The 27,366-nt window shown below is 58.5% G+C and overlaps 1 protein-coding gene across 6 annotated transcripts in view; it reads right to left on the bottom strand.

The window, feature by feature from the left end:
• SLC6A9 (solute carrier family 6 member 9) overlaps nt 1-25,447 on the bottom strand; it is a 45,679-nt gene extending 20,232 nt beyond the window's left edge. Inside the window, exons 1-5 of one of the 6 annotated variants that reach the window (XM_056815258.1) lie at nt 25,147-25,447; nt 21,743-21,899; nt 7,316-7,472; nt 6,819-6,950; nt 6,435-6,705 (exon numbers count right to left, since the gene is read on the bottom strand). In XM_056815258.1, the coding sequence (XP_056671236.1) occupies nt 6,435-6,705; nt 6,819-6,950; nt 7,316-7,472; nt 21,743-21,772 (590 nt within the window). In that variant the 5' untranslated portion in view covers nt 21,773-21,899; nt 25,147-25,447. Of the gene's footprint in view, nt 1-6,434; nt 6,706-6,818; nt 6,951-7,315; nt 7,473-17,412; nt 17,610-21,742; nt 21,900-23,402; nt 24,035-24,149 lie in introns of those variants that run through there. The other 5 variants (XM_056815259.1, XM_056815257.1, XM_056815256.1 and 2 more) reach the window with 5 other exon arrangements.
• Between the last annotated feature and the right edge of the window lie 1,919 nt (nt 25,448-27,366).

The raw sequence follows: 27,366 nt of genomic DNA, 5'->3' as shown, positions 1-27,366 counted from the left end.
TTGTTTCAACACTTCCAAGGATGAGAAACTCACTACTTCACAAAGCAACCTATGGCCTTCTGGAATCACTATCATTGCTAGTAGTTCCTTTTTCATATGGATCCTGGCCCCAGAAATGATCTAAGAGGAGCAAACCTCTCTCTTCCTACAGGCAGGACACATAACTTGGCACTGGGGCTACAGAGAACCCTCCCCTGAAGGGGCTTAGAATCGAGGCTAAGGGGAGGCAAGATCAACATCCCAAAGCCCCAGAACAAGACCCACAGAAGGAGAGAGGCTCACCAGAAAGGAGAATGGGAGAAGTGCCGGGGCTACTAGAGATCTGAGTAAGGAGACACTGTGGGGTCTTCATGGAGGAGGAGCCCTGGAGGTACGGGGCTTGGAGGCATCATTAGATTTTGGAACATGTAACCAAAGAAAGTTCCTCACCCAGCTCTCCCTCCAGGTCTCATCCCAGGAGCTGAGAGCAAGGGCCCCAGCCTGTACAACCAAAGGTTCAAAACCTTAGGTTCAAAACTTGAGATGTGCAAAGCCCTTAACAAAAATTATCTCAGTGCATCCTCATGACAATTGTGGGAGCAAAAGGCTCTGAGTATCATCACTATTTATAGATGAGCAAACTGAGGCCCAGGGTCCAGAGGGGTTGAAACCAGGATTTGAACTCAGGTCTTCCATGTGCCACCTGCCACCTCCTTGGAAAAGGCTCGGAGCCATTGGGATGGTCAGCTGTGTTCAGAGCTGTTAAGTAGAGCTCTGGCACAAAGAATCTGGATTTTCTCTCTCTTCCCTGGGCCCAAACTGATGGCAGCACTCATCCTCCCTGACCGATTCTCTCAAGGATGTCGTTTGGCTCTGTGGGCAGCTGGGCAGAGGATGGAAGCAGAGAGTACACCGAAGAGGAGGCTGGTGCGGGAGTTATCGGGCCTCTTTGGTGTTGGGCCGTCTCTGTAACCTAAGGTCCCCCCAACTTCCAATCTGTGGTCCCTGGATCCACCCGAGACAAGTAAGTACCAAAGTGCCTGCCAGGGCCCGGAGCCTCACTTGCTGGCCACTGCACCCCCTTGGGTGGGGGGCTTGTGATGGGGTGAAAGGATTGTCCTGTACCCTGAAACTTGGCTATCAGAGACTCTGACAGCACTTCTCCACACAGGGAATCTCTGGGGTGTTGGTGCCTCTCTCTGTAGTGATGAGGGATGGACAGTCCGGCTTTGTCAGGGCAAGGGAACCCCACCTTATCTTTGGGCTTCACCTCTGCTTTCAATGGAGAAAATATAATTTAGTCCAAATGCCAAGGGAGGAAGTCCTTCAGGCCCTCAAAGAGGAAGGCATCTAAGAGCCTGGCATCCACTGGGTGGGAGCAGCAGGTCCCAAGACTTGTGGACTGTTCTTGGCATAGCTGGGCCCCGGAGAGAAAGCCTGGGATGGATTGCCTAACAGGGTGGCTGTGGGTGTGCTCGAGCATTCCCTCACCCCACACCCATACCAGACCCAGAGCAGCTGCTCTGGCCACACACCCTGGGGCTGGACAGCAGAACCGGTTCTGGGTCTGGGTAGGGGAGAGGGACAGAGCGTTTCTGACAAAGAACTAAAGAACCCTTTACCCCAAGTGCGGGACCGACCTATTCAAACCCGTCTCACGAGACTCAGTCCATCAGGCAGTCCAGCCAGGCACCACTGTTTGGAGAATGGAGCTCTTCCCATTTCCCCTTAGACCTGCTCACCCCTCCCGACTTCCCCCGGTCTCTGCCATGCCCGAGGAGGCTCTGGGGGTCCCTGACTACCTCATCCTAGTGGTCTGATTCTTATTGACCCTACCTCCCGAACAGCTCTCTACCTGGTCCCTCCCCACCACCTCTGCTACCCTATTAAGTGGAAGACTCACTTGGGGGCTTTTAGCTGGTCCACTTCAGGAATATTCTCACTCAAGGTTCTTGCTGCTTCTGACTTCTCTTCCATCCCTAAGCCAACCTCCCTCTCTTCTTCCCTCCTTTCATTATTTCCCTTTTCTTCCTTCCTCTCTCCTTCCTTTCTTCTTTCCTTCCTCTTTCTTTCTCCCTCTCTTCTTCCTGCCTTCCTTACCTTCCTACCACTCTCCTTCCCTCCTTTCATCCCCTTCCTTTTCTTCCTTCTTCTCTTCCTTCCTCCCTTCTTTTCCCTTTCTTTCTCCTTCCCTTCTTTCCTACCTCTCTCCCCTCCTTTCATTCCCTTACTTTTCTTCCTCCCTCCTTTCCTCCCTCCCTCCCTCCCTCCCTCCCTCCCTCCCTTCCTTCCTTCCTTCCTTCCTTCCTTCCTTCCTTCCTTCCTTCCTTCCTTCCTTCCTTCCTTCCTTCCTTCCTTCCTTCCTTCCTTCCTTCCTTCCTTCCTTCCTTCTTTCCTTTCCTTTCCCTTCTCTCCTTCCTGCCATTTGCTTTCCTTGCCCAGCAGAGGGCATCAGGAGGCCACTGTCAAGGGCAGCTGGACCTGCCCAGACTGGACCCTAGGCCCTGGTCAGTAGCCCAAGGAGTCATGTGCCCCAAAGGTTCAGCTGGCTGGATTTTTCTCCAGGTCATCCTTTCCTTTCCACGTCCCACCCTACAAGTTAAAATGTTAAAAATGCTTTAGGCCGGTCCCCATCGGTCCGGTTTGGCCTCAGTCTCTCTGGAGCCTTGAGGGGGAGGGCAGTAGAGCCAAGCTCAGCGCCCAGCTCGCCCCTATTAGAGTGCGCCCTTGGGTCGGGGCTCCCTTCTTTAAAGCCAGACTTCCCAGGGTCCTTCAGGCACTACAGCGTGAATTCCTGATAGTCTCCTTTCCCCCAATAAAGCTGAATGGGCGTGTTCTGAGTCACATAGTAACTGTCTCCAACCCCTTCGAGGGTGGAATTTCTGCCCTGGACACAGGAACCCAGCCTGGGCTCCTGGCCGCTCCCACTCTGAAAGCCAGGCCTGGGGAATTCTGCTTGGGCCTGCCTTCCTCTCCTCCTGTCCCTCCTCATCACTGAGGCACCAAAGGGCCTGGAGACAGCAAAAGGGGGCTCTGGGACCCCCTCTACCAAAGCAACCCTCAAGGCCTTGGGCAAAGCCTGCTCCATCCCTGGTGACCTCGTCTTGGAAATGGGAGTGTGGACTCCATGAATGAAGGGTCTGCTCCAGCCCTGAGATCCTGACTGTTCCCATAAGCCTGTGGGTCTGGGCACAGAATCCTTCCCTGGACTGTCGCTAGTGGCACGACCCTGGCCAAGTCATTTTTCTTCGTAACTGAGAAAAAGGCAAGATAATGTGCTTGTCGAGCCCTTCGCAAACGGACCGCTCTCGGGATGCCAGTCCTGTGACCCTCCTTCCCCGGTACAGGCTGCCCATCCGTCTGTGACGCCCTGAGCCTTTCTCTGTGCATTCAAGATTTCACCGGCCTGATAATGAATGAGGGGGGCGGCGAGGAGAGAGGGGAGCGAGGACACTCTGTGACTTACTCCTGCCCCACTCCCACCCAGGAAAGCTCTGCCCACTCCATCCTGCTGCATGGGCTGGGCAACCTACCGGAAAGAACTGGCCGGCAGCCATTGCTGGGGAGTAAGAGGGAGCCTCAGTTGGGCTACTCCTCAGAGGAAGCCGACAAAGGTCTTTCTGCTTAGCCCACGAGCCACCCTGGCTGGGCCAGATCTGATGGGGAAAGCTTGGCCTCTGCTCAATTCCCAGATTAGAGAACAAGGCACCAACTCTTGGAAGGTAGCTGGGCTCAAGGAGGCCTCTGCCATCCCCTGGCTTCAATTCTGGCCTCAGCACGGATGCCTCCCAACCAGCCTTCTCTCTAGGCCTGGGCCACCCAAAGCCTGCTCGGCACCTCCCAAGGGGTCTCCTGCTGGAACCCCAAAGTTAGCCGGTTCCCCACTGCTCTCCTGGTGACGCCTCGGGGCACCCACTGTGTGCGTGTGAGTGATCACCCAGGGGAGGCGAGGCGTGCAAACTGTTCCGCTCTGCTCAACTCCATTCTCTCCTGCCTCTCTCCGGCTGTCCTGGCGCTCCAATTTGATCCATCCCTGTCCTTCGACCCTGCAGTCCCAAGTCCATCAATTCTTCCCTGGAAATGTCTTTCCCCGTCCCTTGTCTCACGCCTGCACCACGGAGCCAGTCGGGGCCCTCGGGTCTCTTTTCTGGGCCTTGCAGCTTCTGGGACGAACTGCCTCCTGCCCAGCTACCTCCCACAGTGTCTCCTAACGCTGAATCTCCCTGCTTGCCCCTGGGCATCTCAGTCTCTTTTTCCCAGCTCATCCCACCTCCTCCTGGAGGGTAAGATCTGAGGCTTATTCTGTGACCTTTTCCCCCAGTTCAGACACAGGAGCCTGGGCGAGAACAAGTGGTGGAAAGCCTCTGTGTAGCCTAGGATCAGCTAAATGGCCTGCAGTCAGGAAGACCTGAGTTCAAATCTGGCCTTGGATACTCACTAGTGTGACCCTAGGCAAGACACTGAACCTCTTTATACCTCTGTTTCCTCAACTGTAAAATAAGAATAATAATAGCATGTTTGATTAAACGAGATAATTATATAAAGCACTTAGCAGAGTGCTGGTACATCGTAAGAGCTGTATGGATGTTAGTTATTATTATTATGCAGAGAAGCTAAAAGGCCCTCTTTAAGATCTGAAAATCCAGCTGTCTGTCTGTCCATTTTTCCATCCTTCCATCCATCCATCCATCCATCCATCCATCCATCCATCCATCCATCCATCCACCCATCTATCTGTTCACCTATCTATATATTCATCTATTTGTTTGTTCATCCATTTATCCATCTAGCTACCTTTTCATCCATCTGCCCAACCATCCATCCATCCATCCATCCATTTGTCCATCCATCATCTGCCAATCTCTGTCTGTCTCTGACTCTCTCTCTGTGTCTCTCTCCTTCTCTGTCTCTCTCTCTGTCTCTGTCTCTCTCTGTCTGTCTCTGTCTGTCTGTCTCTGTCTGTCTGTCTGTCTCTCTCTCTCTCTCTCTCTCTCTCCCTCTCTGTCTGTCTCTCTCTCTGTTTCTGTCTCTCTGTGTCTCTCTCACTCTCTGTCTGTCTGTCTGTCTCCCTCTCTGTGTGTCTCTCTGTCTGTCTCTCTCCCTCTTTGTCTGTCTCTGTCTCTCTGGGTCTCTGTCTGTCTGTCTATCTCTTTCTCTCTGTCTCTCCTCTCTCTGTCTCTCTCTCCCTCTCTTTCTCTGTCTCTCTCCCTCTTTGTCTCTCTGGCTCACTCTCTCTGTCTGTCTCTCCTCTCTCTGTCTGTCTCTCCTCTGTCTGTCTCTCTGTCTGTCTCTCTCTGTCTCTCTCTCTCTCCCCCTCTCTGTCTGTCTCTCTCTGTCTCTCCTCTCTCTGTCTCTCTCCCTCTCTGTCTGTCTGTCTCTCTCCCTCTCTTTCTCTGTCTCTCTCCCTCTTTGTCTCTCTGGCTCACTCTCTCTGTCTGTTTCTCCTCTCTCTGTCTCTCTGTCTGTCTCTGTCTGTCTCTGTCTCTCTGTCTCTGTCTCTCTCTCCCCCTCTCTGTCTGTCTGTCTCTCTCTCTGTCTGTCTGTCTCTCTCTCTCTGTCTCTGTCTGTCTGTCTGTCTGTCTCTCTGTCTGTCTGTCTCTCTCTCTCTGTCTCTGTCTGTCTGTCTGTCTGTCTGTCTCTCTCCCTCTCTCTGTCTCTCTCTGTCTCTCCTCTCTCTGTCTCTCCCTCTCTCTGTCTCTGTCTCTCTCCTCTCTCTGTCTCTCTCTGTCTCTCCCCCCCCCCAACATTTCACTGGGCACCTTTGTGCTGAGCCCTATGCTAGGTATTGAGGGAAACGGGGCATCAAAGAAAGCTGAATCCCTGCCCACCTGGAGCTTAGAAGAGGGGATAAGGGATGAGTCACAAACACAAGGAATCATAACACCGGATTCATTCATGAGAAGAGGATCCGGTCAATGGCGCCCTCCATGGGATGGGAGAGTGTCGGGGAAGCAAAGCAGTCTGAGCTCACCCTCGCAGATTTTTCAGCAGAGGAGTAACAGGGGCAGGTTTGTGAGCAAAATTCACGAACCTGTTAGGGGATGTGGGAGGGCCTGGAGCAAGGCCAGCACCAGCTGACCACCCCCAGCCTCCCTTTTAACCATCTCCCACCCATGGGGAGAGTGTGAAAGGGGCGACTTTGAGACGATCCCCCACCGCGCCACCCCGCCTCGCTGGGGCTGGCCCCTTCCACGCCAGCCCGCCTGGTCTTCCTCCTGCAGTCAGGCCTCTCCTCCTACCTGCCCCCCGTCCTGCCGGCAATCAAAGCTGCTGCCCTTCATCGCCACGGGGACCCCGAGCTCTACGAGCTGGGTGGGCTCCGCCGGGAGAGGAGCATCACCCCCATGTTGAGGGGGAGGAGGCCCAGGCTCGGGGCTCCCAGCCAACCTCTCCGGCTCCTCCCCCCAAAGGCTCGCTGGGCCCCCGCGCTCCTCCGGCGGCTCGGGCACACTCACCGCCAGTACTCCTCACTGGGGCTGGTCCTCTTGAGCGTGTAGTTGAGCAGCCGGGAGAGGTTGAGGGGCCCGGGCGCCGCGCCCGAGCTGTTGGTGAGGTTGGCGGCGTCGAGGACGCCGGCGCAGTCGGGCGTGTTCCAGGGGTTGGTGCAGAAGGCCCAGGGGAGCACGGGCGTCATGGAGGAGAAGAAGTAGTAGAAGGCGATGCAGATGACCACGTTGTAGTAGATGCCGATGTAGGTGGACACCACCATCATGCCGTAGCCCACACCTGCAGGGCAGGCCAGCACAGGGTTTAGGGCCGCTGGGGCTGCTCCCCAGAGCCTGGCCCAGGGGCTGCGGGGGTCCCTGGGGCGGGAGCCTCGGGGCACGGACGATGCTCACCTTTGAACATGGGGCTTATCCTCCAGACCCCCAGGCAGCCCTGGCTGGCGAACTGGCCGAAGGAGAGCTCCATGAAGAAGAGCGGGATGCCGCAAAACACCAGCATGATGAAGTAGGGGAACATGAAAGCACCTAGGCGGGGCGAGGGGAGAGGCCGGACTCAGCGAGCGAGCGAGGCCCCTGCCCCTCGCTGCCCTCAGCCCGGAGTCCCAAGAAGAGGGAGCGCTGTGGGGCCAAAGCCCGTCACCTCCCTACTTCCGCCCAGGCTTCAGGAGCAGGCCGCAGAGCCCTCCTTCCAGGCCGGGGTGCATGGGGGGCTGGAGCAACCCCGAGAGCCTGCCCGGTCTGTGCCCAGGAGACGGATGCTCTCCTCTCCGTTTCCCTCCCCCCAGAGTGTCTGTGCCAGGAGCTGGGGGGAGAGCCTGCACTCCGAGTGGGTGGTCTCTGCCCCAGGGAGGAGAGGCCCAGGGCCCAGGGAGGCAGTGCCCGCTGGGTACCTCCCCCGTTGCGGTAGCACAGATAAGGGAATCTCCAGACGTTGCCCAACCCCACAGCATAGCCCACACTGGTCAGCACAAACTCAATCTGGTTGCCCCAGTTGCCCCGTTTGAGGTTCTTGTCTCGTTTGGCCACCTCACTGGGGACGGCACCATTCTGTGGAAAGAGGAGAGGAGGGGCAGTCAGTGTGAAGCCAGCATCAACCCTCTGTGCCAGGGCCTATCCTGGTCCCCGTGCCTGCCTGCCTGCCAGCTCCCAGGAGGAGAGAGAGGAAACCAGAGACGGAGGAGGCGATGCCATTCGGAGACGGGGGCAGTCTCTCACCCTAGCGTGCCTTGTCCCTCTCCGGCCGGGCCCCCTCGATCCATCCATCCTCCCCGGCTCTCAGGGCACGCAGGAACGAGCCGCTCAGGGTTATAGCGAGCGGCCCGTCGGGACTGGCAACAAAGGGTCCTGTGTCCGGCCCCCACCCCCGGGCTATCGGCCCGCCTGCAGGCCTGTCTGCCCAGCACATCGCCAGGCTGAGCACGTGGGCCAGCTGGGCATGCAAGAGAAGAAGGGGAACGGGCCCCTTCCTCTGGCTTTGGGCTTCAGAGGCAGGACAAATTGGTCAAAGGCAAGACAGGCTGGCTGGCACAGCTGGGCATAAGGGAAGGGCCCTGAGCTGACAGGGAAGCTCAGTGGCTATGGCTGAAAGCAGGCGAGCCAGCTGGCACCGTGGAGCCTGGCCCATAGGCTGAGGACGGGCCCGGGTCCCTGAGGACCAGGTTCCAGCCCAGGGCCAGCCCCAGCCTGGCAGGGATGGCAGGGTGGCGCAGACGGGGATGAGGAAGGGGCTCCGGGGCTGGGGCTCCTTAGGGCAGATGCTGAGGAGGTCAGGGGGAGGTCAGCGCTGAGGAGGGCCGTGGGACAAGAGACAAAAACAAACAGGCGACGTGGGCCGTTGTTCTGGGACGAGACTGTGGGGGAGTGATTACAGGCTCTGAGTGGTGGGGCGCCCTTCTTCGGGGGGGCCCCCATCCTCCATGGGGAGGTTTCTGAGGGGGAAGAGGATGTTTGACGGGAGAGACAATCTCAAGAGGGGAAAAGGACTCCCGAAGGCTGGAGACAACGCTGGGGAGGGGGACCATTTCTCATGCGGAGTCAGGCTGGTCCTGTGCTCCTCTGGAAGGGAGAAGGGATGGGGAATGGCCCAGCGGCTTCCCCATCTAATCAAAGTGCGGGGGCGGGGGGGACCCGAGAAGAGGGAGGAAGGATGGAGAGGGAGCAGACCCAGAGCCTCGCCCAGCAACATTTCTCTGGGACTCATCTCAGGTTCTCCTCAAGCTCACCCCCAATCTTTCTTCTCTCCCCTCAAGAAGACCCCCTGGGGCAGCTAGGTGGTGGCAAAGGGGACAGAGCGCCAGCCCTAGAGTTGAGCAGACCTGGGTTCAAATACTTCCTAGCTGTGTGACCCTGGGCAAGTCACTGAATTTCAACTGCCCTGACTCTTCTGCCTCGGAATAGACACTTGTATTGAGTCTAAGACAGAAAGTCGGTTTAAAAAAAAGAACAATCCTTGTCTTCCCTCTATTCTCTCTTCAATTCCAACTGGGGAGAATTGATCCATTTCCTGGCTTGGGTCAAACTCCCATGGGTGATTGCCCCCAACCCCCACCCCATTTTCCAGCCTTCATCCCCCCACCCCATTTACAGATACTTCTCCCACAAAGAATCCCTTGTCTTCTCATTTTATAAAAATAAAATCACTTAGATCAGATTATTCCCACAAGGCTGTCTCTGGAGTCAAAAGTTCTAGGTTCAAATTCCGCCTCAGATTCTTATTTCCTGGGTGGCATTGGGCTGGTCCTTTACCCCCCCCCCCCAGCCTCAGTTTCTTTATCTGGATAATGAGGAGGGGAGGGGAACTAGATGGCCTTGGAGGTGCTTCTGGCTCCAGAGCTAGGATCCTATGAACCCAGCACTTGGCAGAGTGCCTGGCACTTCGTAAGCATCTAATAAATGCATGATCGAGGAATCTTTCTCTTCCTTTTCTCATCCAAATTCCTAGGGGGGGGGGATCTGTTCTGTGTCCCTCATCTCCATTTCCTTGGCAACCCTCCGAAGTCTGGCTTCTGACCCCATCAATCAGCTGAATTTGCTCTCTCCAAAGCTACTATCAATCGCCAAATGTAATGACTTTTCCAGTTTCTCAAGGGAAAAATCCAAGCTTATCAATAGACATAAAAAAATCACTACTAAACGGGACATTCAAATGTCTTTTAAGCCCTTCCCTTCCATCTTAGAATCAATACTGTGTATTGGTTCCAAGGCAGAAGAGTGGTCAGGGCTAAGCAATGAGGGTTAAGTGACTTGTCCAGGGTCACACAGCTAGGAAGAATATGAGACTGCACTTGAACCCAGGACTTCCTGTCTCTAAAACTGGCTCTCTTACCCAATGAGCCACCCAGCTTGCCCCCATAGCGATACACTATTGATGAAGCTCTGAATTGGTCCAGCAATTCTGGAGAGCAACTTGGAACTGTGTGCAAGTTATGACCAAGTTGTTCACATTTCCTAACCCAGAGGGATGCCACTCCCAGGTCTACACCCCAAAGACATTTTTTTAATTTAAAGTTTTATTTAGAGCAGTTCTTTTTGTGGTGGCAAAGAATTGGACATTGAGAGGATATCTATTAGTTGGAAGATGGCTGAGCAAAGTATGGTCTCTAAATGTGATGGAATGCAATTGTGCATGGTTTCAGAGAAATCAGGGAAGAACTGCAGGAACGGATGCAGGGTAGACAGAACCAGGGGAACAATCTGTAGAAGACACGGTAAAAAGGAAAACGTCAGACTTAAGCACTTTGGTCACTGTCGTGATTGGCCACAATTTCACAAGCCTGGCGATAGAGCAGGCCTCCCACTTTTTGACAGGGAGATGATGGGCTAATATGCAGAATGAAACTCACAGGTTTGGACACGGCCGGCATGGGAAAGTATTTTGTTTAATTGGGTTTATTTGCTATAAAGGGTTTCCCCCCTTTCTTCCAGTGATGGAGAGGAGAGGATAAAGAGAAAATAAATGCCTGTTAAATGAAAAGGAAAAAACCCCATTGAACTTAACAGTCCTATCTCAGTTCTCATCCTTTTGGGGCTCTCAATGATTTTTTTAAACCTAATGATTTTGTAAAATCCTTACCTTCTGTCAATACTGTTTGTTGATTCCAAGGCAGACAAGCAGTAAGGATTGGGCAGTTGGGGTACAGTAACTTGCCCAGGAGGTGATTGAGGCCAGATTCGAACTCAGGATCTCTCATCTCTAGGTCTAGCTCTCAATCCATTGAACCACCTGGCTGCCCCCTCCTCCTGGACACTTACCTATTTTGTAATTCTGCTCTCTCTTAACACCCCCTCATGTGACCACAAACCGTGCTCTTCGGTGCCACCATTGCCTCCTGTGTGAACGCTATCCCAAGAACCCTGGGACCTCTTTTTACTAACTCTCTCATTTGGTGATCTCATCAGTCAGTCACTAAGCATATATCAAGCACCTCCTGTGGGTCAGGCACTGTGCTAAGAGTCAAGGATACAGAGAAAGTCAAAAGACAGTCCCTGCTCCCAAGGAGCTCCCAGGCTCATGGGAGAGACAGCTTGCCAATGACTACATCCAACCAGGATCTCTACAGGGCAAACCGGAGATCATCGATACAAGGAAGGAGGCCTGGGAAAGGCTTCTTGGAGAAGGTGCCCTTTTAGCTGGGTCTTGAAGAAAGTGAGGAGGCAGAGATGAGGGGGAAGAGTCTTCCAGGCATGAGAGACAGCCAGTAAAAATGCCTGCAGTCAGGAGATGGAGGGTGTCATTTGAGGAAGAGCAAACATTGTTGGATCACAGAGTAATGGGCTGGGGAGAGCATAAGAAGATTGGAAAGGCAGAAAAGTTCCAGTTTAGGGAGAGCTTTAAAACCCAAACAGATTCATGGGAATTGATGAGGTCACCGAGTGAAATAGTATAGGAGAAGAAAAAAGGGCTTGGGACTGAACCTTGTACACTCATGCTTTGTGGGAGTGATTTGGATGAAGTGGCTCTTCTCACCCCTGAGGAATAATCATCCAGGGGTGGGGAGAGAACTTGAAGGGAGAAGCATCACAAAAACGTAGAGAGAAGAGAAGAGCCAGAAGAAGGTGATCAATAGTGTCAAAGGCTTCAGAGAAGTCAAGGGGGAAGAATGAGAAGAAGCCATTAGATTTGATGATTAAAAGATCATCAATATCTTTGGAGAGAGCAGTTTCAATTGAAGTACATTGTAAAAAACTAGACTGTAGAGTTAAGAAGAGAGGGAAACAAAAGGAAACAGAGGCCTCTATTGTAGGAAAAGTACCATCTCTTCCTGGGAGATGGAGCTGAAGGAGGAAATAGTGGAGGAGACCATCTGAGTAGTATGAAATGAAAATAGAAGAGGCATTTTTACCAATGGCCCCAGTTCATTCTTTCTCCTTTCTTTCTTCTCTTCCCTTCCTTTCCCTTTTTTCATTTCTTTTTTCCTTCCTTCCTTTCTTTTTTCCTTCCTTCCTTTCTTTTTTCCTTCCTTCCTTTCTTTTTCCTTCCTTCCTTTCTTTTTTCCTTCCTTCCTTTCTTTTTCCTTCCTTCCTTCCTTCCTTCCTTCCTTCCTTCCTTCCTTCCTTCCTTCCTTCCTTCCTTCCTTCCTTCCTTCCTTCCTCCTTCCCCACTCCCTCTCTCTTTCTTTCCTTCCTCCCTCCCTCCCACCCTCTCTTTTTCTCTCTCCCTCCCTCTTCTTTCCTCTTACCTTCTGTCTTAGAATCAATATTATATGTGGGGTCCAAGACAGAACAGCGATAAGGGCTAGGCAACTGGAATTCAATGACTTACCAGAGTTACACAACCAGGAAGTGTTTAAGGTCACTTTTGAACCCAGGACCTCCTATCTCTGGCTTGGTTCTCAATCCACTGAGCCACCAAAACTGTCCCAGCCTGTTTTTTCAGTGAAATATGAAGCAAGGTTCTCAACTGAGAGAGGGGGGACAGGTGAAACCAAGAGAATTTTGAGACGTGGCTGCTACCATCCCTTGGGTGGGCCCTTATTGCTCTATGGCTGATACTAATAATAATTTGGCAATAACCTGCTGGTTGGGCTGCCTGCCTAAAATCTCTCCCCACTCCAATCAGCTGCAGAAATGATTTTGCTAAGGTGCAAGTCTTATCACTTTCCTATTCCATAAAACTCCAGTGGTTCCGTATTACCTTTGAGATAAAGACAGACTTCTAAGTTTGGTTTTTAACTCCTTCCTAACCTACCTCTCTCGTCTCTCATGTGATTACTATGTGATTACTCTCCTTCCTTCATACAAACTGACCTCCCTCCCAAGCACCATTTCCTGTCCCGCAAGCCTCGAATGCTCTTCCCATTCCTTTGGCTTTCACCTTTTAGAATTCCTCATTCAGGGGGCAGCTGGGTGGCTCAGTGAATTGAGAGCCAGGCCTAGAGATGGGAGGTCCTAGGTTCAAATCTGGCCTCAGACACTTCCCAGCTGTGTGACCCTGGGCAAGTCACTTGAGCCCCATTGCCTAGCCCTTACCACTCTTCTGCCTTGGAGCCAATACACAGTATTGACTCCCAGACGGAAGGTAAGGGTTAAAAAAAAAAAGAATTCCTCATTCATTTCCTTCAAGGCTCAGCTCAAGCCCCCCTCCCCCCTGCTCCCAGAAGTCTTTCTTGCCCCTTTCTAGTACTTCTCCCCACTGGGATCTACAGACCGAAGAGAAGTTCCTTGAGGGCAGGGGCTCTTTCTTAATCAATGCCTGTCAATGGGTTGCTTTCTGCTCCCCTATGCTGAGAGGAGCCACAAGGTGCCTTCCCCACTGCACCCACGAAGAACGGACGGGCTCCTTAGCTATAGGGTCCTCCTAGGAGCCTGGCCTGCAGAGAGGGCAGTGAAGGGGGGCGGCACTGGACCACGGGTCGTGTGCCAGCAATGGGTAATCACATCAGAGCTGCCTGACTGGGCACCGATGAGCCCGCTGCTCCGTTTAACAAGAAGCATACACACCGCCGAGCCGTGTGCTAACTTGCCCAGTCATGTGGACAAGGACACGAGGAGGGTCTTGGCATTTGGGGGTGCAGGCTTCTGGCAGGAGATGGCCTGCTATGTGGGGGGGCTACTGAAGCACCTCAAACATGAGAGGATCCTGGAATCCCAGAGTGGGGTCGGAGGCAGGGTGATCCAGCCACCCCTTCCCAGGGCCTGCGCTCTTCCTGCCTCCGACATCTCTGGCGAGTGGCCGGCCATCCGGCTTCTGCTCCACCACTTCAAGCTGTGGGCAACTCATGATCCCCAAGGGAGCCCGTCTGGACAGCTCTCATCGCTAGGAAGCTTCAGAGCCTGGAAAACCTTCCAGCGTCCCACAGAACTAGCAACGTGCCAACGTCAGTGTTCCCAAACCATGGGGCATCGCTACAGTTTCCATGCCCACCTCTCTGTGGGCATGTCCTGGCCAGAGCACTGGGCGACTCCACAGGAATCGGGATGCCCATCGAGGGATGCTCAGTGAAGTTCAGCAGCCTCACCGGCCAGTTGGGAGAGAACGCTCATCCCCCGAGTTCTCCCTCGGTCAGCGCTTTCTGGATATTTATCCTTCCTTTCCCTCACAAGTGAGGCCCCGCACAAGCTCCCCTGGGGCATCCAGAAGAGCCTCCAAACCTTTTCCCCAGACCACACGCATTTCTTTCTGAACCTTTCCCTGCAGCCCCACTTTGTCCCCTGCCATATGGTTGGGGGGAAGGATTGGAGGGGCCCCGGGGAGGGCCGGATTCAAGGCCAAAGCCACGACGGAGGTCTGACCTCAGATCTGGTCAGGGGAGAGCCCCTGCTTGGCCGTGGGCATGCTGCCCCAAACCACAAAGACTGACCACCACACACTGCCCCCTTGGGGTACACCTCTTCCCTGTGGGGCCCCATTCAAGGGTTTTCTCATCCCTCTCCCCTCTTTTCTCTTCAGGTCATCCCTTCATTTTAACAGCTGTCTCTCAGTTTGCTGCCTGACTCTGGAATGCCTTTGGTTCAGTCCTCTCTCCCCAGGCTAGGAAAATAGGGCGGCCCCTTTCTTCCCCAATATTTCCTCCACCACCGCCCCCCACAGCCAGCCCCAACCCAACACCACCAGGAAAAATGCTGATCTAGGAGTCCAAGGGAGCCCTCTTTGGCCTACTCCTCCCCAAGGAATCTAACCCATCGGTCTGTTGGTCAATCACTTGTCAACCTTGGCCCGGTGCTCCACCGTAGAGATGGAGAGAGAAAAACAAGTCTTGGCCTTGGGGGGGGGAAGGTTTAGAGGCACCCAAGGCCACAAGGGCTGCCTTGGGGTTCCTAGCTGGGACAGGCCCTGGTCCTGGAGAGGACTGGAAGGCTGCTGGGCCTCTGATGCCCAAGAAGCCGGGTCCCCTCCAGCTTGAGATGGCAGTGAGAAAGGCAGGGTGCACAGACAAGAAACCCTGTCCACTCGCTATGTTGGCACAACTACCCAGGATTCCCCTGGGCTCGAGATAATAATAATCAGCATCAGCGTTTTATAGAGAGCTTTAAGGTGTGCAGAATCTCATTTGATCCTTACAACAAGCAGGAAGGTAGGTGCAATGATGATCCCCATTTGAGGGACCTGCCTGAGGTCACAGGGTTAGCGCCAGAGGCAAAATCTGAATCCAGGTCTATCCATACACTCTGCCACTTAGCGGAGACTCCCCTTCCCCTGAGCTCTAGGGAGGCTCAGGCTGGCACCATGGTCTGACCACTGGGACTCAGGACGGTATTAGGCGTGGAATGGACGGGGCACTCCAAGTTACAGAGGGGGAAACTGAGGCCAAGAATATTTCCTGGTCCTCTTTGTTGCTCTCGTGTCTTTCCTTAAGGACAAGGTTGTCCAGTTTTGAGGGCAGAATCATGAAATTGTCCTCCTGTCCCAGCCAAAGGATTAGAATATTCCACTGTCTATGTAGTCATTCCATCCAGTAGAATGGGGAGGGGGCACGGAGAGGGGAAGCCCCTTACGGGCAGGGACTGTGGCACCGAAGTGCTTTTCACGCACATAGTAGGACTTCTACAAGTCTTTGAAATTAATTGAATTTTCCCCAAACTGTGCTGCTTCCACCGCTGCCATCCTCCCAAATGGTCCTTGACCAGCAGCCCCCCCAGCCCATGGGAGAGGGTCCAGCATCCTCCTGGGTTGGAGCTTTGGGAGGGGAGGGTCTGACTGGAATCTGAGTTTTCTGGCCGGGGGGCGGGGGGGCTTCTCTCTTCACCGGAGAGCCCTTGTCTAATCGCCAGTCCCAGAACTAGCTTTGTGACCAGGTAGCTGGGAGAACTGGGAGAGCTTCCACTCCCTTCTCTCGTTTAAGCCTCAGTTTCCACGTCTACAAGGGAGACTCACTTGCCTGCTCTGGTTCGGGGCTGCACAGAGGCAAGCACCGGGCAAGTTGTCAGAGCCCGTGCATGCGCCCTCTGGCTGGGGGGTGGCTCCCTCCGCTCTCTCTTGAATGGAAAGGAAGGGCCCCTGGAGCTCCGTGCCGGGGCTGGACGTGCCCCTGCGGACGGCTCTCCAGCCTGGTTTCGCTTATGGCGTGGAGTCATATCCAAGACAAACTTCCCAGAAGAAAAAGGGCAAGACCCCACGCCACCTCCTTCCCTGGGGCGCGCCCCAGCCAGGGTGCCGGCCATGCTCCCCCCCCATCTCTAGTGCCCGGGTCCTGCCTCTCGTCCATTGCGTTTCTGGTCGCCTGCTTCCTGCTTTCAGAGAAACTGAGTCAGGCCACGTGCCCTGTGCCCCATCCACACACCGGGCCATGGTGGGGAGGGGAGGGGAAGAGCAGATCCTTCTCCCTCAGGTCCTGCCTTGTTTGTGGGGACAGGGGCCGAGGAGAGCCGCTGGCCACAGCGGGTCCTCTGACCCCCGGGTACCCAGGGGCACGTCTCGGACCCCGTGCCCATGCCACGCGGGCGGCGTAGGTCCCTAAAACTGTTCCTTTTCCATTTCCTCTTAGAGCTCCGCTGACAGGGACAGAGGCACCAAAGACCCAACAGAGCAAACAAAAGGCTGCCCTCCCTTCCCCCTCCAGGAGTGCCAGCCAGTGCCATGACAGGCCAGGCCCTGGACACTGTGGGAACCCAGCCGGAGAAGCCTGAGAAGGTACCATCATCCCTTCTTTCGTTAAGCCCTGGGTGGGGAAGGCGCCAGGAGAGGGACCAATGGATCCTACGACTGACACCTTTCTCCTCAGGGAAGCCCGGCGGTGCCAACTCAGGGCGACCTGGAGCCATCCTTCCAGCCCAAGGGCATCTGCTCCAGCAGGGACGTCCCGGGACCCCTCGGGGACTGCCCTAATTCTTGGCCCCGTCAGCCCCAACCTCCTCACTCCATTCTCCTTCGCTATTCCCTGAGAGCGACGCCAGGCTCCCCGGTTCCTGCCCCCTCCCACACACTCGCTGAGGAGAGGGGAGAACTGGCGGAACACCCCCACTGCCGCCTGGCACCCCAGCCCCTGCCCAGACCCCGAAACAAGCCCCAACGGGCTCCTCCTAGGGGGACTGTGTTAGTGGGAGGTCACCTCCTATCTCCCCAAATCTCCCTCTGGGCTTCCTGCCACCCATCCCCCCCGCCGCCACTGAATTTGTGGGCACCACATTTGTGCCCTCACCCCCTCCCCATAGGAGTAACTGCCGTGGCCCAGACAATGAGGCTGTATTGATTAGTCCAATTCCTGGGCACCTCCGGCCCGTCTCCCCGGGAGCCAGGACAATGCCCCTTTGATACACAGAGCAGATTCTCAGCAGGTCCCTGGGCAGGGGGAGCCTTCGCAGCCCCCACTCTCCTCCCCTATTCACCCCCCCAACACACACACACACACACTCGCGCACACACACTCGCACACTCGCACACACACCACTCTTTGCCGAGTTGCGACTTTCTGGGTCAGTTTTGTCACGGCCGCTCTCCCTGTGCCTGCCCCCTCCCAGGAGACGAGCCGTTGGGCCCCTCGCCCTCCCTGCCCCCCAAGCCCATAGGATGCCCAGGCCCGCCGGGCCGGGAAGGGGGAGGGTGGCTGACCTGTTCTGGGGAGAAGGGAGCCCCCTGACCAACACGGGCCTCCTCCGCCATCCTGGGACGAGCAGTGGGGAGCTCGGGCGGCTCAGTCCGAGACTCATTCACACCTCTGCCAGCTCAGCCCTCCCGCCTCCCTGGTACTCCCTCTGCCGCGCTTGGCCAACGTCAGAATTACTTTCACCTCATCTCCTCCCGAGCTCTGCCTTCTCCAGCGCCCCCCCCACCCTTCCCCCTCCCTCCAGTCCCCATGCAGCCGGACGCTCCAGAGCTGCCTCCGATGTTCTTTCCCTTGTTTCCCAGCAAGTTCTTGGAACAAAAAACACACAAACACTCACACCCGCAGAGGCTCCGCTCCCCTCCCAAGACCCCAGCCCAACGGGGGGCAGTGAGGCCCGGGGAGGGAGTGGGGCCGGAGAGAGGCCCACACAGAGCCGGGACCAAGGGGCTGGTGCCCGCGAACCCGCCACGACCACCAGGGTCCTGGGTTTAGCGCCTATTTTACAGCCCGGGACACTGAGGCCCTGGGCCGCCATCTACACAGCTCTGAAGGGAAGGACCAGGAGTTGAGGGGGCTGGGCTTCCTGATGCCAGGCTGGCCTATACCTTCGCTCCCTGCTCAGGGCTGAGACAGCCACCTTTCGATCCCGGACAGACATAAGGTCAGCCAGAAACACAAATGCCGGCTCCCCTCTGGTCCTGAGGCACCACCTCGGGACGCGCCAGCTCCCAGGCCCGGAGGTGTGGGGGCGCAAAGGCTGGCACCCGGGATTGAGGTGGGAGAGGAGAGACCCACCCTTCCAAGGTTCTGCCTGGAAAGAGGGGCCCCCCATATCAGGGGCTCTGAACCCTGGCCTGGCCTCCAGGTGCCTCCCCTCCGGACAGGGAGCCCCGCCAGCGAGGTGGGGCCAGGAGGGGGGGCCTCATTGACTCCCCGGCCCAGTCTCGGGATGGACTTGTTCCTGCTTCCGGCCCCTGGCTTGGGTACTGACTCCAGGAAGGGCCAGTCACCCATGAGGTCCAGGGTAGGCTCTGGGCTCTGGTTGCCCTGGCCTGGGCAAGGTGCCCAGGACACACAGCCCTGCCTGGCCGGATGGCTTTCCCCAGCCCTAGCCACGGGGACAGGAGGAGGCAGCAGCCCAGCTGGGCACTGGCCTTAATGAGGCCTCATTAGTGGAATCCAGCTGCTCCCAGGCCCACTTTCTGAAGCCCAGTCTCCTCGGTGCCCTTCCTGTGCCACGCAGACCACTCTGGCTGCCCCAGTGCCAGTGGGGCACGGAGACTAGAGGCCCGAGGGGGTCAGGGCTGACTCCTCCCAGGAGGGAAGTCACTGAACCGAGGTGCAAATGGAGGTGCCAACGGGCATCGGAGGGCGGCCTGGGGTGGCGTGTGCTCTCAGAAAGGCTGGGCTGCCAAGGAGGCCCAGGGAGGACCTGGCAGAGATGGGAAAGGTCTGGCCGGCTCATGGAACTCCCTCTGGGGATCGGGGGCCACAAAGCCCCCGGCCGGGCCGGGCCCTTCCCTTCTGGGCCTGCCTCCCCCGGGCCGCTGGACTGCTTCGTTTCTGTGCTTCATTCACGGAGGCTCTAGCCCCACTCTCACTCAGGCTCACTGCCTGCTGGGCCGGCTCCAGCTGGAACCGCCTGTGGCCACATTTCTGGGGCTATTTAAGTCCCTCTGCCTGGCCCACCTGCCCCTCCCCACGGGCCCTGGGCTCTGTCACACCTCCCTGGGTCCCTAGAGAGGGAGGCCAGAGCCAGTGGGTCACCAGGGCCCGGGAGGACCTCCTTTGCCACAGAAGGAGAAAACCAACAAATAGAGGCCCAGGCCGGGGCTGGAAGGAGTTCTGGCTGTACAGCCTTTCTGGGCTCAGGCTGGGGCAGTGCTGGGACACTCCCCCCCTCCCCCCACTGGCCTAGCCTCGGAGGGGAGAGAGAAATCCAGCAACTCTGCTCACCCTGCCCGGTCTGCTCGGCCCCATCATCTCTGCCCTGACCCCAAGAGTTTCCTGGTTTCAGTGGCGATTTGTGGGAGCCAGGAGAACATCTGAGACGGTGGTGACGGGGTCTCGAGGGGCTGGGGCAAAGGAGGAGGTGCTTTGGGGTCCAGAACAGCAGTCCCAAGGAACCCTGCGCCCTTGCTTCCCAGAAGCCACTGCAGAGGGATGGTCAGTGAATCATAGCACTAGGCTTGTTCTCTCAAAGCTCGCCTTGCCTTTCCCAGCTGTGGAATGGACACAGGAACGACAGCCCTCAGTTAGCAGCCCAGCCCTCTCTGTCCAGAGGATCTAGTCCATCCTCCCCCCTCTCCCTGCAGCCCCAGACCCCCACCCCGAGGGCTCCCCGAGCAGGGACTCACTGTGTTCTCACCAGGCCCCCCTCCATTCTGATCTACTTCCACCCTTTGCATCTGCCCCCAAGTTGTCCAGCTGCTCCCCCTGCCTAGAGGCTCTGTGGCCAGCTGGCCTCTCGGGAGCCCATGTCCTGGGAGCCACTGAGGCGTGAGTGAGGCAGCCGAGCCAGCCTGGCAGAGCCCATCTGGGCTGGGAGGTATGGGGGGTGGCACGTGGGATCCAGGCACAGACACATGCTTGAGAGCTGCCCATGCTCGCCGTCCCCCTGCCTCCCCGGCAGAGGCCCCAAGACATGCTGGACCTACGGTGACCTCAAGGCCATCAGGGCTCGGGCGGCCAGGAGCCACCTTAAATCCTGTCCCTCAGCAGCTCTGCGAGCCCCTTTGTGCCTATCGCGACGGAGGACAGCCTTCCCAGGGCACAGGCGGGGAAACCAAGGCGCAGGGTGCCGGGTCTGAGGTAGGTCATGGCGGGTCCAGGGCTCTTCTTCCGAAGAATATGCTGGAAGGCGCAGATGTGGCCGCCCCTGGCCGTGGCGAAAGGGAGAGCCCTGGGGCCTGTCTTCCCGCTCCCTGCGAGGAGCTGCTGTTGATGACTGATGACAAGACAGCCCACAAGGGAGCCCCCCACCCCCGGGGTTTGCCTTGGCTCCAGCGGCTGAGGGGAGACGGAAACCCCACACAGGGATGGCCACGAGGCCCTCTGACACCTCCCCCTCCAGGACCCTGATTCCGAGGAGCCCCAGAACCCCGGGGAAAAGCCGGGAGATGGCAGGGGACGAGCTTCCCTGGGCAGAGCAGGCCGGAGACCTGGGGCCCGAGGGGCCCGTCGGCCTGGGCTCCAAGGCTGGCTGCCAAGTTCTGCGCTGAGAGGAAGGACAGCTCCTCAGGTCCAAAACGGGAAGCCTGAGAACAGAGGTTTGCCCAGGATCCTCAGAGGGACAGAGGCCAAGACAGGATTAGAATCTGAGAGGCACCCAGCGGGACCTCCCGGCCCTGGGATACAGAGCGCAAGCAGCGAGCCCAGCTGCGGGGAGGGCAGAGGGCAGGCCCCACGCTGCTAACTTGGGCAGAGCGGGGAGCTCTGGGAACGGGGCTCTGAGCAGTCGCAGACCGGAGAGCTTCCTGGCAGGAGCAGGATAGAGGCTGGGCACGGTGCTTCGAGCGTGACGCTTTCCCACTTCTAACCTGAGGGTGCCCCCCTGGGGTTCCACCGCCGAGGCCTTCCTGGGTCTCCCCCCTCGATGCAGGTCAGCTCCCGAGCCGGAGCCTCTGTGAGCCTTCAGCCCCAGCCCCCTGGGGCCCCCTGGTGCCCCCAGACCTCACACCCACTCCAGAATAACCCCACCAGTGAAGTCGGGAGTCCCAGGGCAGGCCACCCGTGCCAAGCGGCCCCTCTTGGTTTTGGGATGAGACTCGGGTCTGACCCGAGTGAAGCTGTACCCCCCCCCCCCCACGGTGGGAAAGCAACAGAAGAAACAAATACCAGAGGAGGCGAATGGGCGGGAGAGTGTTTGCAGAAACCTCAACCCCCTACCAGTCGGAAGCCCAGCGTGGTCCGGAGAGAAACAGCCCCACAGCCCTAGAGGCCCTCCCTGGGGGCCGTCCCTTAAACCTGGCCCCCAGAACGCTGCTCCGGCCGTGACCCACCTTCTTCCTGTCCCAAATCCAGGCCCTGACAGCCCAGGCCCATGCCAGGTAGTGAGCGCTCAGGCAATTTGCCCATGACGGGCCCAAAGGAGGGACGGAGGAGATGGAGAGGGAGAAAAGGAGTGACGCCCAAAGCAATGCCCCCAGGTGCTGCTTCTGCCCCTGGCCACCTGCCCTGGCCTTGAACGGCGCACCTGCGGACATGCTCAGGAAGGGCTTGACTCGCCTACTAGGCTTTGCTGCCTGCCGTGCCCAAGAATGGGAGGGAGGGCCCAGGAGCGCGCGCGGCTCTGCCAACTTGTTCCCTGACCTGGATCCGAGGGTACTCACTCACCTGCATCCCTTTGACATTCTTGAGCGCCATGGCGGCCCCAGGGAGTCAGGCTGCCGTGGGTGTGGGGCTCTGGGGTCCCGGGCAGCAGTCTTGCTCTTGGATTCCAGCTCTGGTCAGTCTTGGACTCCAGCTCTGTTCAGGCCACCGGCATTAAGAGCTGCAGGCAAACCAGAGAGCGGAGGTCAGCGAGTGTTTGGGTTGCATGGAGGGAGGAGCATGATGGGCTTGGGCTGTAGGGCTTGGAGAACTGCTCTTGGATTGGGCTTATCAGGGGAACTGGACGGTCCTGGAAGCCCGACACGTTACAGCCTCTTGGGCTGGCAGGTTCCATCTTCTCCAGCTTGGAAGCACAGCTTGCTCTCTCGTGGGTCCCCACCCCCCAATCCATCACCACCGCAGGGCGTCTCTTTCCTGGTTCTCTTCAGACCCTGGGCCTGATCTGACCCCAGTACCACAGACCCTAAGAGGCCACGATCCGACCACCTCCCAATGGAAAAGGCGCATTTTCAACTCTCCAGATGCCCAATTCTGTGAAAGATTTTTTAAACACACGCACATACCCATAACCCACAAAAACCAGACCTGGGCTGACGGCCAAATCCTTTATTAGCAGCCTGGATCACTGTCATTCCTCCCTCAGAGGGGATGTGGCTCAGACCAGCAGCCCCTTCCCACCCTCGGCTCCTCCGAGGAGCACTCTGCCCAGGGGTGCCATGGCCAGGCCTCAGGATCTGGGCCTTCCCTGGCACCTGGCAAAAGGGCTGGGGATCAGAGGGCGAAGGGGTGATTCCGACACTGATCTCTCCCTTCAGGGTTTCCCAATACTCAGGAATGTTCTGCCCTGTGTTGGGTTACCTTCAAGACAGGAGAGGCGAAGCTGAAAAATGATGGGCAGGGGACCCAGGCAGAGCTGGGGGCACCAGAGAGGGAGGGCCCCGGGGCCCAGGCTTGGAGCGCGTGAGATCTGAGCGGAGTCCTTGCTCCTCATTTTTTTTTAAAGGAAATAGGCCTAGGGAGGCCATTTGACTTGCTTGGGATCACACAGTTGTCAGTCTGTCTGTGCAGGCCTTCCTATCTAGTGGCCAAAGCTAAGCACAGGGTGTGATCCAGCAACATGGGGCTATAAGGAACTAGCTTCAGGCAGGTGGCTCCGTTGGGCCTGGCCCAGATTCTAAGAGGCCCAAATATTTAGGGGAAGAAAATATTCCAGTTTCCTTGAGCTAGCTGGGCTTACTTCTGGCCAGCCGAAGTCCCTCCTGGATCCCCAGGAGAAGCAGGCCTTCTCAGGGCTCCAGGCCCCTGCCCTGGGCCACGAGCAGCTTCCTTTCTCACCTCCTGGGCTCCCAGGGAAGGGGGAAAGCTGATTTTCCTATGCAAATGCCTCTCATGCTCCTTCCTCTGGCGGTTGGTCCAGTCCTGCCACTGACACTTCAACCCCAGGCATTTGGCAAGGGAGAGGAAGAGGCCCTTGCCCAGGCGCCCTCCTCCCTGGGGTCCTCTAAGGCTAAGCCTCCCCAACTTCTTCCATTGCTCCTGAGCCTGCTCAGGACTGGCATAGGAGGCCAGGGTCTGGCCCAGCCCGACTCCCAAACACACCCCGCTTCCTCAAGGCTTAAGTTGCTGCAGGCTCGGGGTCCCGGGCCTCCCTCAGTTTCCCTACCTGGAGGTCGGCTGGGCAGCTGCTCTCGGGGGTGGGGAGAAGGCCGCCAGAGTGGGCGTGCCGGCGCCCCTGGCCTGCTCACCATCGCCTCCCCAGCCTGACTGCCTCCGAAGCCGCGGCCGCTGCAGCAGCCGTGCAGCCCCCGCAGGCCCCCTTTGTCTGTCCTCTCTGGTCCCGCGCCTTCGCTTCCCACCCCCCGCCCCCCTCTCATCCCCCAGCTTCTTCTCTTCTCGGCTTTGGGCCTTCTTCGGGGGGCCAGCCTGGGCTGGGCTCTGGGAGCAGGGGAAGGGCGGGGGTGCGGGGGGGGGAAGGGTGGAGACGGGCGAGCTCTCCGGCCCAGGAGGTCAGGGAAGGGGGATGCGGCCCCTTTAAGGGTTGTCAAGCGGAGGGGCGCGGCCTTTTCGGGCTGCGCAAGCTGGCGGGGGGGGGGGGAGGGGGCGGCTCCTTGGGGGGGCAGGGGCTGCGGGGTGGGGGACCGCGAGACGCCCCGGGAGGGGGCTCCCCGCACCTTGGCCTCTAAAGGGCGGGGCGATGCCCCTTTAAACGCAGCGCGGGGGAGCCGGGGTTACATCAGCCGCCACGTGTGGGCCTCCTCAGCTGGAGTGGGAGCGGCGGCCGGCCCCGCCTCCGGCACATGCCGTGGAAAAGTACCGGGCCCCCGCGAGCTCCGCCCGCCCCGGTCCGCCCCGCCCCGCCCCAGCCAGAGGGGGACCGAGAGGCGGGGCTCCAGAGCCTCTCCGCCCTCACCTGTGGCCGGTCCGGGAGGCACGGGCCTGGCCCTGACTCTGACCCTAACGCTGGCCCTGACCCTGACCTGGCCCTGACCAGGCCCGCCTTCCAGTGCCCCTCCGCTTCGGTCTCCGGGAGCGCATCGAACTAGCGGCTGGGGCTGGGGCTGAGGGAGTGCCCGGCAGCCCCCAGGCTGTAGTAGTTTGCTGGTGAGGTCCGGGTGGCTGGGACCCAAGAGAGGGAAGCCGGGCCGAAGCAGGCTAGACTGTGCTGTGCTGCCAGAGGGCGATGCTGGGCGCCCGACCTGTGGTCCGGCGGAGGAAGCCCGACAGAGCGTGCCCATACACATACACACACACGCATTCTCCGAGGGGGCGGGCACCAGGCTCCCTCCCTCCCCTTGGCGCAGCCAGCAGCCCGCCTGCCTCTTCCGACTCCAGGGATGCCCGGGTAGTCAGCGGTAGCCAGCGCCGGCGCGGAGAGCGGCGAGAACAGGCAGCTCCCTCCCCCGGCTACCTTAGTGACGGGCACTGCGTGGGGCCACACACGCGCACACACAAACACACACGCACACGCGCGCGCGCACACACACTCGCGTACATTCGCATTCACTCGCACACAGAGCCCCACCAGGCTCTGAGGGGCACAGGTACCCACAAAGAACCACATCCCGGGCATCCAACATCCCAACGGGCACGTTGATTCACAAGCGGGCACGCACACACACGCATCCTGGGTGGGGGTGGGGGAGAGCTAGAGAGTACGGATGCCCTCACTCACAACACGGAGAGAGCCCGGTACACCCAGATCCAACAGACACTCGAGACGGAGAGGCAAGCAAGAGCAGTACATCCAGCCGATGCAGGCGCGCGCACACACACCACGGAGGGAGACAACCCAGAGAGACAGGCACAGATGCCAGCCCAGGACACAGAGCCCCTGATGCCGGGACACACTGCACACACGCGCGCGCGCGCGCACAACCGCTTCCCCGGCTCCCTTCGCCTCCCTTTACCCTGGTCCTTGGTCCCTGTCCTCCTTCGCTCGAGCCCGGAGACCGGCGGGCCCGCGGGCTGTCCAGGTGGATTTCTTAAAGGGAAAGTTGCATCAGCCTGGCCCAGGCGGAGGCTGCTGTGGTGTCCGTCTCCCCGACTGCTCTGCTCCGAGGATTCTCCAGAGCTTGTTGTGTAGTGTGTGTTGGGGGTGGGGGAGGGAGGCGGGGGCCCGGAGTTTGGTGCAAGTTTGGAGAACCAAGACGGCTTAGGGGCCCCAGCCAAGCCCCTCCCCCTCGCGGCTCCCGGCCCGCCCCCTAACCCGTCCCCCTTCTCACCCCCCCCGCCCCCGCCGCCTGTCCGTCTGTCTCCCCCAGGCTCCTCCTCCCAAGGAATAAGGTTACCAGGCTCCGCCGCCGCCTCCGGGGTTTGGGCGTCCGGACGATTGATCCTTCCCCAAGTGCCTCTGGGAGCTGGCCCCGGAGCCTCGGGCTTACCCCACTCCAACCTCGCGGTCAGGGCTGGGGCGCTGCCTACCGCCCCCTCCTGAGAGGCCCGGGACCGAGAGAGCACGGAGGAGCTGGCAGCTGACTCCTTTTGGGCCTGGCGGGCGTGAAGGGGGACAGCCCGGCTGAGCCCCTCCGCTCTCTCCCTCCCCTCCTCCGCAAAGCATCTGGCACGCGTCGGGGCCCGGGGAGCCCCTTCTGCCACACTTGCCCGGGCTGTCGTGTGCCCGGGAGCCGCACGGAAGGGGGCTGCTGGCTGTGAGGAGGGGCCCTCGTTCGAGTAGGGGAGGCCAAAGGGGGCTTTTCTCCTCCCCCTCCCCTGGCAGCTTCACCCCACTTGACCTGGAGCGGAGGGTGGACGGTGTGAAACTCAGTCCGCCCTCCGGGGCTCCCTCATCCTGCCTCGGGGCCCCGCTGAGGGCGGGATCCTGGCCTTTCCCTCGACGGGTTCAAATCCTGCCCCCACCCTCCTCGGTGTGGGACCCTGGGCCAGGCCTGGATTCTCTCCGAGCATCGACGGCGAGGAGCTGCTTCCTCCACCTTTAGGCTTCGGAAACATGAATTACGGAGTGTTTGCTGAACTGACCCGGGCTGGGCTGGGGGAGGCCAGAGCCCGCACTGGCACCCCAACTTAGGCACCAGCCTGCGGGCCAGCTTCGGAGAGGACCCTTGCCCTGTGGGGGAGGGAGCCAAGGGCCGGGCCACAAGTTAAGCTGAGGGGTGTGTGTAGGTTGGGGCTTGGCTTTGGAAGGCGCACCCGCCCGGGTGTGTGCCAGGGCCCAGCTCGGGGCCTGGGCCATGCCCCTCCTCTCTCCCTCCTGCTCAGACACAGCTCCTTCTCTTCTCCTCCCCACATTCGGGCTGGGCAGTTCCTCCCTTCCTGGAGCTCCCCTTGGGCTGCTGTGAAGTAGGAGCCACACCTTCCTGGAAGGGCCCGGGCCACTGCCGCCCAGCGGTGGGGAGCCCTGGCTAGGTGGGGGACCCCACACTCATTTTCCTTCCTGTCCCCCTCAAGTTTCTCTCAAGAAACCAGGGGTAGAAGAGCCCCTTCCCCTTTTCTGCCCAGGTATTAGCAGAGCATGGAGTGGAATCCCACCTCCGCGCCTCTCCATTTTCAGAGAGGAAACTGAGGCACAGGACAAACCAGAGATATGTCCCTGGTCTTTTGCCCGGTCTAGCTTCTTTCCCAGGGAAACATCCCAAGGAAACAGCCTTCACAGGACTCAGAAACCTGCCATCGGCCTGGGGTCGGGGGTAAAGGCAGGGTGTCAGGAGCCCCAAGGAATAGCAGCCAGGGAGCAAGGGTGGGAGTTTGCCCCTGGTGAGGGGAAGCTTCTGGGGTCTCCTGAGTCTGGAAGTGGATGGAGGGGAATTGGCTCCAAGGGAGGGCAGAGTCAGCACAGGCCAGGGCAGAGCAGTGTTGGGGGAAAGGGCCATGCTAGCCTGAAAGAGGAAGGTGTTAAGGAGAGCATGCTAATGTTGGGGTGCGGTGTTAGGTGTAGAGCAGCAAAGTGGAGGGCTGGGGGGAGGGAGGAGAGCACTAGCCTGGAGGGAGGGCCAGAGTTATCAGTACAGGGTGCGGAGTGCAGAGTGAGGCTGACATTCAGTGCCTCTTCTCTTCCTGGGCCCTGGGGGGGGCTGTCCCTGGGGGGTCACAGGCTGGTCCACATCCTCATTGAAGGGGGATGGGCCCTGGGCTGTGTGACCAGGGCACTAGAGGTCCATCTTCCCCTGCCT

Source organism: Monodelphis domestica, chromosome 2 (assembly GCF_027887165.1).
Source record: "Monodelphis domestica isolate mMonDom1 chromosome 2, mMonDom1.pri, whole genome shotgun sequence".
NCBI classification, from domain to species: domain Eukaryota; kingdom Metazoa; phylum Chordata; class Mammalia; order Didelphimorphia; family Didelphidae; genus Monodelphis; species Monodelphis domestica.
Note: the sequence above shows the minus strand (reverse complement) of the source record. Positions and strands in the feature narration are given on the sequence as shown.